This window comes from Pithys albifrons, chromosome 10 (genome assembly GCF_047495875.1).
Source record: "Pithys albifrons albifrons isolate INPA30051 chromosome 10, PitAlb_v1, whole genome shotgun sequence".
NCBI classification, from domain to species: Eukaryota; Metazoa; Chordata; class Aves; order Passeriformes; family Thamnophilidae; genus Pithys; species Pithys albifrons.
In genome coordinates, this window is record NC_092467.1 from 17,165,170 (window position 1) to 17,181,463 (window position 16,294).

The 16,294-nt window shown below is 33.3% G+C and overlaps 1 protein-coding gene across 1 annotated transcript in view; it reads left to right on the forward strand.

Moving 5' to 3' along the window:
• Positions 1-13,819, forward strand: part of HFM1 (helicase for meiosis 1) — a 34,247-nt gene extending 20,428 nt beyond the window's left edge. The window contains exons 21-40 of the mRNA XM_071565515.1: positions 268-348; positions 973-1,064; positions 1,900-2,006; positions 2,094-2,141; positions 2,332-2,429; positions 2,520-2,651; positions 4,028-4,113; positions 5,024-5,107; positions 6,100-6,257; positions 6,960-7,063; positions 8,872-9,027; positions 9,272-9,367; positions 9,784-9,902; positions 10,709-10,791; positions 10,942-11,051; positions 11,924-12,022; positions 12,476-12,536; positions 12,794-12,899; positions 13,286-13,443; positions 13,711-13,819. Of these exons, the coding sequence (XP_071421616.1) occupies positions 268-348; positions 973-1,064; positions 1,900-2,006; positions 2,094-2,141; positions 2,332-2,429; positions 2,520-2,651; positions 4,028-4,113; positions 5,024-5,107; positions 6,100-6,257; positions 6,960-7,063; positions 8,872-9,027; positions 9,272-9,367; positions 9,784-9,902; positions 10,709-10,791; positions 10,942-11,051; positions 11,924-12,022; positions 12,476-12,536; positions 12,794-12,899; positions 13,286-13,443; positions 13,711-13,777 (2,045 nt within the window). The 3' untranslated portion in view covers positions 13,778-13,819. The remainder of the gene's footprint in view (positions 1-267; positions 349-972; positions 1,065-1,899; positions 2,007-2,093; positions 2,142-2,331; positions 2,430-2,519; positions 2,652-4,027; positions 4,114-5,023; positions 5,108-6,099; positions 6,258-6,959; positions 7,064-8,871; positions 9,028-9,271; positions 9,368-9,783; positions 9,903-10,708; positions 10,792-10,941; positions 11,052-11,923; positions 12,023-12,475; positions 12,537-12,793; positions 12,900-13,285; positions 13,444-13,710) is intronic.
• The last annotated feature ends 2,475 nt before the right edge of the window (positions 13,820-16,294 follow it).

The following is a 16,294-nucleotide window of genomic DNA, read 5'->3' on the forward strand; positions in this document are numbered from 1 at the left end:
AATTGAATATGGCAGTCTACATTCCAGCATAATTTCTTTTCCTTTGCTACTTTTGCTGTACTGAAGAAGAGTCAGGTTGCCCTGTGAGTTTCCTCAGGCAGAAGTTAACTGCCAACTTTAGTAGAAGCAGGATCATGTTCTAAAACCTTTACTGGAGCTCAGTGCAATTACGTGGGTACATGTTCATGGCAATCCGATGATGTTTCTGGTTTGTACAGAGTTTCTCTGCATGTGCTAAAAATACAGCTCTTTTCAAATTTTTGGCAGAACTGTGTCTGAAGAACTTAAATGATTTATCATCTTTTGATTTGATCAGGATGGATGAAGAAAATAATTTCAAACCAACAGGTAACACTTTTTTAAAATAAACTACTTCTCAGAAGTGACGTTGAGGTAGTAGTGAATTACAAAGGGTTTCAACTATTCTTGTGCCCCATTAATAGTACACAAATGCAGTAGAGACCGAATCTGAGAGATTGTTTGACTACAGTATGTGAATGGGTTTCTTTAACAAGTCATGGAAGTTCTATCCATGGATCAATATTAAGAGAATGATCTTCTCTTGTTGCTGAAAATTTCTTGCAGATTAGGAGAAAATTGCATAACATTGTGACAGGATAATTGGATGTGTCACAGTGCAAAGAAGGACTGTAGAGATATCAATACCTGATGATCTCTACAGTACTGTGCTAGAGGTGGTTGGCTTCTCAGCAACCACAGTTCACTGCCTGGCATGTTAGTGGAATTAATCTCCCCTGGAGAAAACTAACTGGCACACGGTTCTTTCTGCCACTCCATGATCGGGTCAGTAACACCCATCAGACTGCTGGGGGCAATAACATACTGAGTCAGTGGTAAATCTCACAGGGGCCTGTAAGGAGAAAATTAATTTAATTTTGTGACTTAAAAAACCCCAACCCACTAAAATATACTTCGCATATTTATTTTTTAAGGTATATTCTTCTTTTACAGAGACTGGAAGATTAATGGCGTGGTATTATATTGCATTTGACACAGTGAAGCAATTTTTTACAATTAAGGGAACTGAGACTTTAAATGAATTGGTAATTTAACTTTTTAAAAGAATTTACATATATTCAATTTATTATAAACAATCTAAGATAAGCAGAAGATTTTGTTTATTTTAAAGAGCTCAGGCCTTGTTTATGTAAAATTTCAGAGAATATATGTAATTAAATTCTATATAGAGTAGTTTTGAAGGCTTGTACTTTGAGATCTTTTGATTTCCAACTCTTCTCTTTCCTTGCTAACCTTGCTTATGAGGATGCAAAGGTGCTGAATCTGTTATGTTTACGTATTAAACATTGTACTGTTTTGTGGTTTAGTAGGTTCTTTTGTAGTAAAAACCACCTGCATCAGGAGCAGATTTTACTTTTAAAGGAATTGTCTTTCTATTTTAAGCAACTTTCTTCTGTCAGATAACAGGTTGTTATTGCTGTTGTTAAGTCACAAAAGATGTTTTGTTTTCAAACAAATATTATGGTAGAACTGATTTGCCATGAAAAAATGGAACGCCTGTTCTCCTGTGGCTATCTTTGTTATTAAAGAAGAAAATAAAGTGAAATACACAACAGATGTCAAAAGCTGGTTTTATTTGCCTTGGATGTGATAAAGTGTTAGCAGTGTGGTTAATTTTAGATAACTTCAAGTGAAATAGTAATCAAAAAGCCGAAAAATTTTCCCCTTTTTTATATAATAGCCTTTATAGGAAAATGAAAGAAAGTTGGTCAGTTTAGAACGAACTGATTGACTGTCTTTTCATGGTTATAGTGTTGAGACAATAAATTTTTTTAAAGTGTTCTTTAAAATAAAAGTTGGAAGAAGTGATAGAAAAAATGACAAATAAAAACAGTTAGTAAAAAACTTAAATTGCTACAGGTTACAATGATCTCCAACTGCGCAGAATTTCTGGATGTCAAGCTAAGAACAAATGAAAAGAAAATACTGAACAGTTTGAATAAAGACAAGGACAAAACAACTATCAGGTACAAAAATATACACTGAAGAATGAAAGTATCTTTTTAACAGTAAATAAAACAACTTGTATAAAATATGTACGTTTTCATGCATAGGTTTCCAATGGAGGGGAAGATAAAAACAAGAGAAATGAAAATAAACTGGTAAATACTATATTGTGCTCTTATTTTTTTAATTGAAAAACTGTTGTTTTATGGCTACTGAAGTTCCTGCTAAAATGTCTGTCATTTTACAGAGGACCGGTTCTTGCATTTTTTTGTTTCTCTTTTACATTTTGGGGTTTTTTGTACTTTGTTTCCAAATGGCTTATTTATCAAAATATTCTTTTTCCAGTCTCATTCAGGCTCAGCTAGGATGTATTCCTGTTCAAGACTTTACTTTGACACAAGATACTGGCAGAATATTTAGAAATGGCTTAAGAGTTACTAGATGTATGGTAACATTTAATCCTTTTATTTTTGGTTCCTATACAAATAAGCTACATTCTATTTGATTAATATGAGTCAATCTTATTTTTGCAGGGTTAACTGACTTTCTGGCATCATCTAAGAACAACTTTTCTGCTTTATTAAACTCTTTGATTTTAGCAAAGTGTTTCAGGTGCAGACTTTGGGAAAATTCACTTCATGTGTCTAAACAACTGGAAAAAATTGGTAGGTACTAGATAGAAATTATAAAAGTATAATCTGATAAAGAATCAAAACTCATAATTAGCCAGCTAGTTTCTGTGGTGTCTGCTTACATAATAAAATTAGTCTTCTAATTACTAATTTGACACAATTGAGTACCATGGTTGTCAGAAGAATCTGTCATAGCAAAAATGAACTGTTTAGTAATTTTCTTCTGGCTTTCAAAGTATTTCAGAATTGTTCATATTTCTTAATGTTCATCTCAGTATCTGAGGCATACTGAACATCTGTGTGATTGCATGTCTCTGACTAGGCTATGCCTTCCTCTCCAAGTAGCTGTCACTGAGTCCTCTTTACTTACATGGCGAAAGCCCTTTAATTCACATTGATATGGATAGGAATCCTGAAACAGAAATAAATTTATTGTGCATGAGGCTCTTGCACACATGATGATGAAAAGTTTCTAATGATCTTCTTCCTATCACTGTATCCTCTTATTGGATGAACTTCCAGCTGGAAGTACTGGCTTGTCATAATTATTTGAAAATGAGTTCAGAAGTTTTTGAGTCCTCTCTGTTACAAAATGTCTTCCAATAATCAATCTAAAAGTCTCTAGAGAGGCTTCCCACTTAATTTCCAGGTCTCTCTCACTGTTTTGTAGAACTGCCTGAGAAGGATCCATACATTCATTCTGAGTATTTGGTACTATTTTTTCATCTCAAATCATTGCAGTTATTGGTGTAGGCTGTAGTTCCAAGTCAGTTAAATTCATTTTCATATGCTGTGATGACTCTCAAACTCATTGGAAATACTGTGAATCATAAAGTGGAATAAAATTGTGGAATTCTCTGCCAGTCTGCTTTTGTGGTAGATACGCTGTAGGAAAATTTTTCCCTGAACCTTTGAAGACTCCTAGAATATTCTAATAGATTTTTTCAGTGACTTTCATTATTATCTTGCTCAAAAATGTTTTGATCCTTATGATTTTAACATAGTTAAATAATTATTTGGATAGGGACAAAAATTCTGAGACAATACTCTGTGATGTGTGTACCGTGTGACATATAATATGAAAACACATTTCTTGATTCTTGTAGAAAGTGATTTACAATCTGGTTTACTGTGGAAAATATAACTAAAAATTGTCCATAATGAAATACTGAATATTTTCATGTTTGATTTGTATTGCATTTCTTTTCTCTTTACAAATGGAGAAGTTAATAAATACTAAAGTATTTAAAAAACTGCAAAGAAATTTAGTGTTTTGCTGGGCAGAAAGCTGGATCTAATGTAATATAAAATTATTTATGCTTTGATTTTACCTGCTATAATGCAGTTGCTCAGAATAATTTGAGGTTATTGATTGTCCTGTAACAGCATACAACTTAAATTTTTCACAGGTGTAACACTGTCAAATGCTATGGTAAATGCTGGGCTGACATCATTTAAAAAAATTGAAGACATAAATGCAAGGGAACTTGAACTGGTAATTTATTATTTTGTACACAGATAAATATGATAAGGAAAATATTGAGTATTAATACTGTTACCAGTAAGGGCAGTATGGTTAATATATATCTACTGTATAATTATAGCAAAATTAAGGTGTTTAGTTGGTTTTTAAATTTTTACTAGTGAATTATAAAAAGTGTGTAACTACTGCTGTTTGTCCTTGAAAATGTATATGATGTTTTATTGTAGCAAATCTAATGTGAATCATTTCATTGATTTGGCTGGTTTTTGAAAGCATTTGCTTAAATATGTAGAATTTAATCATTAACATAATTTGTAACAAAGGAAAATATTGATTTTCCTTTTAGGACTGATAGAAACATTTAAAGTTTGTCTTAATATGTATTAGTTACAAGAATCCCATTTTCATTATTGCTATCCTCTATTGACATAGTGATAGAATGAAATTCTTCTGAATCAGCTACAAAGCTCTTCGTATTTTAGGAAAATTAGATTTTACCCCAAGACTAATTCTTTGTCTCTTGGCTGCTTCTCAGAGGAAATTGTTATTCTAGTGTTCTGGAAGAGATAGCAGATTCCTAAAGGAAATCAATTTTAGTTGCCCTTGTTGTTTTTCCTGCCATTTGTTTTGTTTTAGTTAAAGCCAGGGCAACATAGAAAGTCATCTCATATAAATCCTGAGTAGTCTAGTTGTCTAGTTCATTGGCTGTTACCTGAATGGAAGAAGTAGCAACATGAAAATTATTGGAATTTTCTTTTGGTAATGTTGCTGTTCTGTGCACCCCTGACAGCAGAGAACCAGAAGTGGTAAGGGCTTTTGTTGCTAGCATAATTACTCAGGTGACTTGGATTCCTTGAATATATATTTCTGTTGGCATCTCTAATCAGCTGAATGTATCAGAAATTAAATTCAATCTTTGCAGATTTTAAACAGGCATCCTCCTTTTGGAAATCAGATAAAAGACTCTGTTTTGCACCTTCCAAAATATGAACTTGACATTGAACAGGTAAGCACTTTTCTATTTATATTTTTTATGCTGATATGATTAAATTAAAGAGCAATTAATGACTGAAAGAAATTTTGAGTCTTCACTGATAGAAGATTTTACAATATCGTGACCTCCTTCCAAGTCAGTATGTATAATGAAACTCTTAAACATTGAAGGAGAGCCTTGGAATAGACATTCACTATAATATACTGGCCCTTCTCTCATTAATAGCATTTTATGTTTCAGATACAGACCAATATATTCACATTTTAGCTTTATATGTGAGTCTGAGAGGTCTCTTCTGTCTTGAATATAAACAAACCATAGAGACAGAAAACATCCAAATAAAACTTACTGTAGAGGCATTAACTCATGTTTATTTTCCCCTTCACAGTAAGGAATATAGGGAAAAGTAAATTATTACATTGACACAGTTGGTGCCCTTTCAAAGGAAGGGTACAATTCCACATATAATCAAGAGCTTTGAGGTTCTGATATGCATTTTGTCTTTAAATGGGTCATATAGCCACTCTGCCTTTCTGAAATGCAAAATTTGAAAAATAATCTTGAAGTTGGTACAAATGGAGACATTTTTGAAGTTAAAAGCTCAATAGATGTGTGAAATACTATTGTTAGAACAATCAGTTCTAGTTTAGCTTTTCAATGGACATAATGTCAGGTGAATAGTTTGATTCTTAGAACAAAGATTTAACAATTACCAATATCTCATTGAGAATGCCAAAATATAACTGCTATATAACAAGTTTTTTTCTTGCATATTTCTCCTTGCATTTGTGTTTTATTCTCAATACTTAATCAAATTTACGATCTTCAGCTATGGGCAAGTTAGAACTGTCTAACAGTGTCTCAGAACAACAAATCAAAATTGTACCACAAATTCAAATTGCTTAAATTGAGCTTTTGTACTTGTATCAATAGTTAGAAATTTATGAAGGAAGACCTATTTTACTTTGCATACTTTAGCAGTTATGTCTTTATCATTTTCCCAGCTTCCAAAATACAGCGATACATTGGCTGAAATCTTAGTAACCGTCAAATTAACAAACTATGAGCAGCTACAGACAAAGAGAACAGCGACAGACTTTCACTATGTTACCTTGGTCATAGGAGATGCTGACAACCAAGTCATTTTTAATCAGAAAATTACGTATGTATGATCAGGGCGGTTTTCCTCATGTCTTATTTGAGTCTTGGCTTTTAATCTGTTCTGTGACTTAGAGTTTTTGCAATACTTCCTACAGATGCCTAATAGTACAAAATTATTCTTTATCTTACAGCATTTCCTAGTCATTATTGTCATTTGAAATGCTGCACAAGATTCAGAGACCAAAAAAACACATCAATGTGCTTGTCACAGCAGAGAGTATGTGTAAACATCTGTACAACATTGACATCCTATTATGGAAGTCATAATAATTTTCCCATAAATATAAAACAAGCAAAATAACTATTAAAATATATTCACCAGTTGTTACTTACTCCTGTTAGCTATATTTCTTTAATTATATTTTTTAAATTGTTTTTTTCCGTTGGAGATGGAATTAAATTCTCCAGTTGGCTAAGAGAGTAAATGGGATAAGAGAAACAAAATCTTTTTCAACTGCCTGACCTTGATCAGAATTCTGGCCAAAGTCTGGCACTTTTGGCACCACTTTAACTGATCTGCAAGACCCTGGCTCTCTTATGGCCATAAATCATGTATTATTGGAAGGTTATTCTTAGGCCACTTATCAAGCAAAACCAAAGTACTAAGACCAAATACAGTCTCTCTCACTTGGTTGCAGATCCCATAGTATACAGTATTGTTTTCACTGTCTGTGTCTAACAAAACTTTACTGGTGCATTACAGGGATTCTATGCTGCTGAAAACTGGAAATTGGATGAAGAAAATTGAAGTGAAAAGAGCTGTTAAGTCAGAAGACATTAGTATAAATTTAATTAGTTCTGATTATGGTAGGTTGTGGTATTCTTTGAATTAAAAAACAACTGCATAAGAATTCAGAAGAAATTATTGAAAGACTTTATGTCAAGCCAAAAATATAATTAAGTGAGCTGGTCTGGTATCTCATGTGTTTTACTGGGCTGTGTACTACCAGTCCTAATTACTTGCCTGTTTATTTCATTTACTACCATATTAAGGAACTGGGAAACATCAAGACATTATTTTGCTCTGTTGATACAGGTTAAGATTCTCTTTGTTCTTCACCTTCAATAAGTTAACTTTCAGTAGGGATAACCTATCAAGCTGAAAGGTTCATTTATGCTGGGCAGAGTTGTCTTTGGAATGGTTACGTTTTGCATAGTGGTAAACAGGTATTAGATATGGATTCATCTCCACTCTAGTAGCAGGAAATTTCTGCAGTTGAAAATTTTGTGCCTTAACACGTGCAGATTTAAACATTGTTTGCTTAGTGTCAATTTCCATACAGTTGGAGTTATAGCAGCAGATGAGGGGAGACCATTATGACCTTGAAACACAGAACTTTGAAATGCAATTTAAAATAGACTGGCTCTATTAAATTCTGTCATCATGCCCCACCTGTAAAGAAGATTGATGTGTGCTTGATTAACTGAAGTGGAGTTGATGCTTCCGTCAACACTGAATATTGAGATTATGACAATAATAAACCTGAAATAATCTCATGATCTATGATCATTCTATGGCTGAACCTGTGGCTCTGGAAAAAAAGAGGCTTGCTAACCAAACAGAAATGAAGAAAAGTTGTCCTTTTATTACTTCGTGGTTGTCTACATGTTGTGGCAGTTAAATGCCATCCTGATCCCTGATCCTATCGGATCTCGGAAGCTCAGCAGGGTCACCCCGGTTAGTACTTGGATGGGAGACCTCCTGGCTATACTGGGGGCTGCAGGTTCTAGTCCTGAGGACTTCACTGTCACTGTCCAAGCTCGCTCGGCCGTGGCAGTTGAACCTGAGGAGTTAAAGGGTGGGGCCGGTTCTACACACGCTGTGCCTGACCTAAAAAATCCACTGTGCAGGCTCAAAGGGCACACCCACATGGGGAGAGCCCATTCCAAATCTTTGTTTGTGAAGCCAAGCCATGATGATCTGCATGCTGTGCTGAGTTCAGTAAAACTCAACAGTTAATTTCTCTAGGCTGGTAATAGTGAAATTAGACTAAAATGAGATCTTCTAGTCTCTAGTTATTTTGAAGTCTGTTCTGTTTCAGGCTTGAAGGAAATCTCATGTTTTTTAAAAGCCTGCCCAGTTTTCCAGCAATATTTCCATCAATTTTTTTTTCCCTAATAAAAGACAAAAATAATCTCCTTACAAAGGGTGTCTTTCAGTCTCATATGAATCTTGGTTTAATTAGAAATAGAACCATTATTAGCACGCAACTTCAAAAGCACTATCAACATACTCATTTCATGGCTTTGCCAATACAGAGCTGCTGCTATTCCTGAGCACAGACTGTAGTACAATTTAAAAGTTAAAATTATATTGGCGGTAAAAAGCCATGGATAAATGTAATTTTAAAACCATACAGAAGCACTCAGTAAAAAGGACTAATTTTTTATATTTCTACTAACTTTTTAATTTTGAAAATGTTTAGCATTTTTAATCTTGATCATAAATAATCTGTTCATAAATAGTGTGTTTTTAATGGTGCATTATCTTGTTCAAAGGTCATGGAAATTTGTTAACATTTACATTTTCTTAAACACTTTAGAAAACTGAAGGTAATCAGTAGTTTGGAAACAATTTAGAGCAGTTTTAAATATTTTGTCTTTTTTTTTTAAAGTTGGCTTTGATATACAGCAAGCATATACAGCCTTTTACTTAGCCCCAAAACCAGGGGGACGTAAGGTGGCTACATATCAAAAACTGAAAGCTGGGTCTGCACTTGATGTATGTTGTGGCTCATCACAAAGTCTGCCAGCAGCAAAAGTAGATGCAGGTAAATGGTGGGATCACAATATCTGGCTAATTCTAAAGTCAACTGAAAAATTTTGCTTTCATTGAGGAGCTAGATCTTTATTTATCCATGCTGTTTCTTTCTCACAGGTAATAAAAATACAATACTGTTTCTTCTGCTTGTCAAGTACTACAGTGCAATTCTTTGATTGTTTTGAAAGTAAGAAAATTCATGCGTGTTTGGTATCTAATATTACTGTTCGAATTTCGATGTTATATTTATCTAGGAGGCAGATATAAACAAGAGATTGCTTACAAGAAATATGGAAACAGAGAATGCAACCATCGCTGTAAAAATAAAGATATGTGTGGGCATGACTGCTGTGAGTGTCATTAAATCTACCATTTCTGATACTTTTGGACAAATATGATTTAGAATATCTTCCTTTGTACCAATGGCTTTCTTAGGGGAAGCAACGCAAGCAAGAGAATCAGGCCTGAGTTGTTGCTGTAATGCAGCCACAAAAGCAGTTATAAAAAGCCTTGTCATAACATTTTTATAGGTACTACAGTGACTAAGAATATTTTTCAAAATATTCAGAATCTGATTTAAGAACAAGGTCAAGCTTTGTATACTTTTATGTAAATATTTGTTACCTCTTCTAATTAATATGTTATATCTTTTAGGATCTTTTAAGAGAAGATACTAAGCTTAGTGGTAAAGTTTCTATTGATTTGAAAAGAATTAGGATTTATCCCTAATAAAGTAATCTGAAGATTATTTTACTTCCTTTCTCAGGTAAAACTGGAGTACCTCCAAGGTCACAGATGAATGGTGATACAGAGATTTCTTTGTACCTGGCTGATTTAAGGAGCAGGAACTCAATTTCATCTGCACCCCCAGTAAAACGGCTAAAGGTTCATTTGAATACAGTCTGACATTTAATAAGTTTATTTTAATCTATTACATATTTGTAGGTATTGTTTGCAGAGAGAACTTTATAAGTATGAACATTCAGGTTTGTCTTTTCTGTGTGGAGTGTAGAAAGCAAGTAAGTACAAAGGCTCAGGAATCTCTAGGACATTCTGCTGCTGTTTGGGACACTTCCAATAGTCCACTTTTGTACATGTACCTCTATTTTTCTCTTATGGTGTTTGATAGATTGTGGTGGGTGAGGTTCAAAGACATCATTGAAAGGTACTGTACAATTACTTGGTTTTGGCAAATTATGACCTCAATGAAACAAACAGTGCTATTTCTTCGAGTCATGCTACTAAGAGATGATCTTTCACTGGCAGGTAGATCTACTTTTCTAAGAAAACCATCCATATTGGGTTTTAACCTCTGAAAGATTTCATGGTTTGCACTTTATCCCTTTGAATGTAGCGTTAAACTGAATGACATTTGAGATATTGGAGGGTTTTATTTGCTCCTTATAGTTTTGTTTACTTGTTTGTTTGCAATAGAGGATTGTTTTGCCTACAGCTAATACAAGTGAGAATTAACCCGTTTGGCTTTGCCAGGGTGCTTGGATAGCTCCACTCGAAGCACATAATTTAAACATTTTTAACTGATTACATTAGCTAAGCAGAAAGATTTCCTTTAGGACATTTAAATATTATGCTAACTTGATACAGTATCAATGATGTCATTAAGCTCATTAAAAAAATTAAGTTCCCAATATGTTTGTATCTTTAAAATTAAAATATTCTGCTTTCTTTAGATACAGATGTTAAATCAATCTCAAAATGTGGATCTCAAACAATTTGGTTTTACACCTAAATCTTCATTGCCAGCATTGCCAAGGTACTGATTAATACAATTGACAAAAAAGAAATCTGTCTTATTTTAGGCAGTATACTTAATTGTAACTACTAAAAATTGTTTTGTGAATAAAATTATTTTGCAACTTTCTGCAATTGTTTTGTCACTGGTTTTTTTCTTCTTTTTTAATAGGTCTAGCAATAAAGAGTTGTCTTTCTCACGTTCAGTGGACCAGGTAGATAATGTTAGTAACTTAGGAGTATCTCAGCAACAACTGCAATCCTGGAATTATGGAAGGAGTAGTAAGTTATTGCTAACATTTGAAATTAAAATTTTCACTGTTTTGGTCTGCATATAATGGTAAACTCGAACTTGCTGAAATCACCACAGCAACTAATCTAGAATTATGGAACACTGAAGGTGTGGGAAATTGTAGTGGCCTTAATTGGCTCCCTCTCTGATATCTGCAAGAATTTCTAATGTAGATCTAAACATTTAAATGTTTGAAAGAAAATGTTAATGACTAAATCAAATATATAAAGGTCCAAATTTATATATACTTCCTAAAAGGTGTTACTTTAATGTATTTCCGCTGAAGCCACTTATAATACAAGAAGTATTTTACCCCTATATCTACATTTTTTTCTTTTCTCTTGTTGCTGAAAGAAGTTAGTGAAACATGAGCTTTTGTTTGGCAGTTGGCAAAATTCCTCCTTCTGTTTCTCTTCCACTTAAAAGGTCCCACGTGTTTTAACATTTGGTGTTAAATGATCAGTCTTCATTGTCATTATGTAACTCTGATGTTCTCCTCACCACATGCCTTTTGCCATTGTCTTTGGTGACAGTAGATTGATACGTCAGAATTTGATTGGTTTGGCTAATAGGTTGCAGCTTCAGTGTTTAGATCATACTCAGACATTTAAGAAACATGGTGCTGAAATGAACTGACACTTTTTTAATTTATACTGGTGTAAGTGTTGGCAGCTGTCCTGCATATTTTAACATTTTTGTCAGCAAGGTGGACAGTTGGGATCAAGTGCACCCACAGCCAGTTTGACGATGACACCAAGTGGTTTGTAAGTGAGAAGAGCCAAGGGACAATGGCATTAAAAGTGTTAAAAATCTTTAATGCATAGGTTTACAGATACAGATAAAACCAGACCTTGTTTTTCAGATGCTTTGGATGTGAACTTGGAAACAAGAGATGATATTTGGGATGATATTGATGATGAGAAATTAGTATTTGCTAGTAACTTTGTCAGTAGGGAATTAGGTAAGGTTATTTCAACAAACCTCTTTGTTTCCTACATACAAATTGTTCTACAGGCCATTACTTGAGGATAAATTGTTACAGTATCCAATGAACAGAACTACCTAAAATTTTTGGTTAATGGACTTGGCTGCCAGGTTTATTAGTCTATCTTAAATGTCATCTATTGTGACAAATCAAATACAGAAGGGAGAGTTGAGAAAGTCACAATTAAAAATTTTTGATGGCCTGCAACTGCATAATTGTTTTATCTGACTCCATATCTCTGCTTATCTTTACATTGGACCAAAACTCATAGAAGAAATATTTCAAGTGTTAAGACATTTGAATAATTTTCACACTATTATTTATCATATAATGTTAAATATTTACAAGGGGATTTGACTGCTTTTTAACTCTGTTCTTAAAACTTTCATTCTTAAATGGAACGTGGAAATATCTGCCTTCAAATTACAGATGAATGTGAAACTCTTTGCCAGTATAAAAGACGCAACACCACAAATACAATTTCAAAAAAGTAAGAGTTATATAATTTCTCACTTTTTTATTTGGTTTAAAATATTGTCTGTATTTCCCATATATCTGTATAATTAAATGTATAGAAGGCTGTTCACTCATAAAAGTGAGTGAAATTTCAATGTTTAGAAGATACGGGTTGTTGAATTTTTGTTTTTTTTTTAGTGGGTGGGGGAATAAGTAGAAAATCCTGAACTGAAAAGGAAATAATTCTGCATTCTATAAAAATACTGAAATTATTCAACTTGGTATTTTCAGTTCATGCACAGTACATGATGAGACCGATATTCAGAACTTGGATGTTTCTGTGGTCAGTAGCACATTAAAAGGGAATTTATCTGTACAGAGTAGAAATGCAACTTTGGTGAGTAAAAATATATTGATAGAATTTTCTATTGTTGGGGTATTTAATATGTAAATTTATTTGCCGTATCTGACTTATGAATCAATTTGGGCATCCTGAATTTCTGAACCTCTCTGTGTTGTCTAAACCTGCATGAATCCTGTATTCAGTGTGATATTACTGCTACAAAGAAATAGGACATGAATGTACTTCAGACAGCATGATTTCAAAACTATTTGATTTCAATTTGATAGTTTTTCTATGCAGTATATAATTATATTTATCACGTGCTTGATTCTTGTCAAACGCCATAATATCAATTAAATACCTGTCCTACATTCTACAACGATCTGGCAGTTTCTGGTAGTTGTTTTAACCATATACACTTTTTGACTTTTATGTTGCAGTTCAACTTTCAAGAAAAAAATCACTCAAATTCTTCGCAAGAGCTGAAAAACATACAGAGTTCTCCTGTCTCAAAAACAATCTCAGACTCTTCTAAACTGACTAGGAAAGAGGATTTTTTTATTTTCACAAAAGAACAGAAAAAAGAAGTGGATCCCAGGTAATAAACAGTTACATATATTTTTTGTTGACTCAGCATTCCAGTGCTTAGTTCTTCATGGAACACAGACTTTTAGACAATGTGTTAATTTATAACAATAATTTTTAAAAAGTTTAATTTTCACAATAATAATAATTACCTTTTCTTAAAAAGAAAATTATTTAAAATTATTTTGCTTGTCTTGATATCTCTTGGCTATAATTTATATGGCGTTCATAGGTTTTGATGTGCTAGACCTAATTTGTTTGTTTCCTTAATCTTCTTTAGATATGTTCTTGATGATGAAATCAATGATATCAAGCCCTTTCTTGGAATATTTGATGGCATTTTGTAAAATGTATAAAGAAATGACATTGTACATGCTGGAGAAAAATGTTACAGTCAGTTTTACAGAGTGAAGCCTTCAGTTAAGGGAATTTGATTTCTGTTGTATACCCATAGGTGGATTTCTGCATAGAGTAGATAATAAAACTGGGGTCTACTTTATAGAAATCTATTATAATTTCTTATTTTGGAAAAGTACTTAAATTTTTGTTTGTTGACCTTGCTGTTTTCAGGATTATAAGGAAAATACTGGCATGTGTCACAGGGGAAGAGTTCATAAACTGAGGGTGCTTTTATAGATAACAGAAAATTCCATAACAGAAAGTAAGGGATTTGTAGTACTGTGTTTGTAGTAACATGCCCTGCTCCACAAGTGGTCTTTAAGTGAATGAAAAGACTCTTTCCTTGGAAATTTAATGCTTTTTAGGTTTTTCATAGCACTGATTCTGAAAAAATGATTATATTTACAAATAGAATTAATAGGATGGTAAATTATTCTAAATATTTGACTTTCCTTTGGACAGTGCTATGAACTTGTTAATAAAAAAGTGTAACTTCAAGTAAATGTGTTTCCAGAATCTCACAAACCAGTTGTTATATGTCTGTAAACAATATTCTAAAGCTTTGTTTGACTGTTCACTTTCCCACCCAAAGCCATAAAATGGACATTTATTGTCCTAATGCAGTTTTAGGCACCAAGTTTTGGATTTGGATGTGTTCTTTAGTGTTTGAACAGTAGACTCTTCAAGTTCAATAGTTAGCAGAATATATGATATTGCCTGAAATCCAAGAAAATATTAATTTTTACTGTTAATTATTCAAAAGATGTGTAATTAAAATGTTAAAGTTGCACATAGACTACTAGTTGTTTGTTCTTGCAACACTGTTTGTAGTACAACCATGTTTTGCTGCACTAGGCTGTAATTTTCTCAGCCAATAAACATTTTGCTTAACTCCAGTGCTTCCTTATGCTTTTGCATTACTTTCTGCTGTAGCTCTTTTCTCCACATGAAAGAATGGCCTAGCATAAGCAGTCTTACTATTCACCCCTCAACATGTTTTGGACTATGTAAATTCCAGCAGGCCCAAGCTTATAACTCATTTTGCTGCCCTTCAATTATTTTATTACATCTGGAGTATGCCAGATCTCTTTTTGTCTGATGTTTTTGGTTTTTTTAAATTAAGCTTCCAAACTGATGTAACTCAGAATTACTATACTATTGCTATATTTAGCCCAGCAGTCCTAGTTCCTAGTCATGTGCACTTTCCATTTCTGTGTCAGGGTAAGATTTAAGAATGCAGAGTGACAAATGTCATTTTAAATGCCCCAAAGAATCCTCTTTCCTCCCATCTACCATGGCAGAGGAGCACAGGTCTGCCATATGGAGATGTTCCAGGTCCTCTAGGGATCTAAACTGGTACTTGAAGCTCATATTTAAGCACCTGACCCTTTCCCTTCTGCTTGAAATGCACAGAATTGTTTTTCAATTTATAGTTCATATTTACATAGCACTTTTCAATTGCCTTTGTATCCTGCCTTTCCCTGGGGTTTGAGCCTGCAACAGCAAACTGAGCCATTACTCAGTTTCTTCAAGTCTGACACAAGTTTTTACTCAGCAACACAAAGATGAGCTTCGAACTTGGAAAATGGGAGAGGAAAGAAACAATTAAAATAATCATGATTATATAATTTATATAATTTAAATAATCTTGTGATTATACATCTTGCAGCTTTCTAAAATTTCACTTGTCTACTGATTGCTCTGGCCTCACCTGCAAACTGGGGATGCTGCATTTCTTCCTGCTAGTCTGCATAAAGGTCCTGACAAAGTTTCTGAACTGTGAGCTAGTAAATAGTGGAAGTTGATTGAGCTTAGGGCTTCATAAAAATGAATAAGAGCACTTCCCGTACTAAGAAAGTATCTTTTCAAGATGTTTTTTGGTCCCATTTCTACACTGAAGGTATTTCCATTTTTCTGTAAAATATTTTAGTAGTTTAGTAGTTTATATAATGTCTAAAAAGTAATTGACATTATTGCTGGTTTTGCTTAATTTTTTTATAGTCTAAATATAACCACTTGCTTATAGATAGTTTATAAGAGTAGGTTTATATTTAGACTACTACTTCAAAGCAAATTATCCTTGCAGGCATGTATTTTATTTTCCTCTTAGTTTTCCCCAGTGCAGGAGTTCAGTTTCTTCAAGATTCAGGCTGACTAATTTTCTGATGCTGTATTCAAATTTTTTCCTTTTGATTTTTAAAAGGCTTTAATATTCTATACTCAGAACACATTACAGCAAATGCATTTCAATACTTTCAAGACTATTCATGCAGAAATTCTGTAAGATTGTTCTGGTCTCTGTTTTCCACAAAAAATCAGCATGTTATATCACCCTTGGAAAATTACAAAACTGTCTGTTGCTGCTGACAACATTTCACAGATTTTGGAATACAAACCTTTCGATACTGCAGTGTCTTTATAGTAATATCAAAACTCTGGTGCAACAACATTTTTTTTTTTTTAGA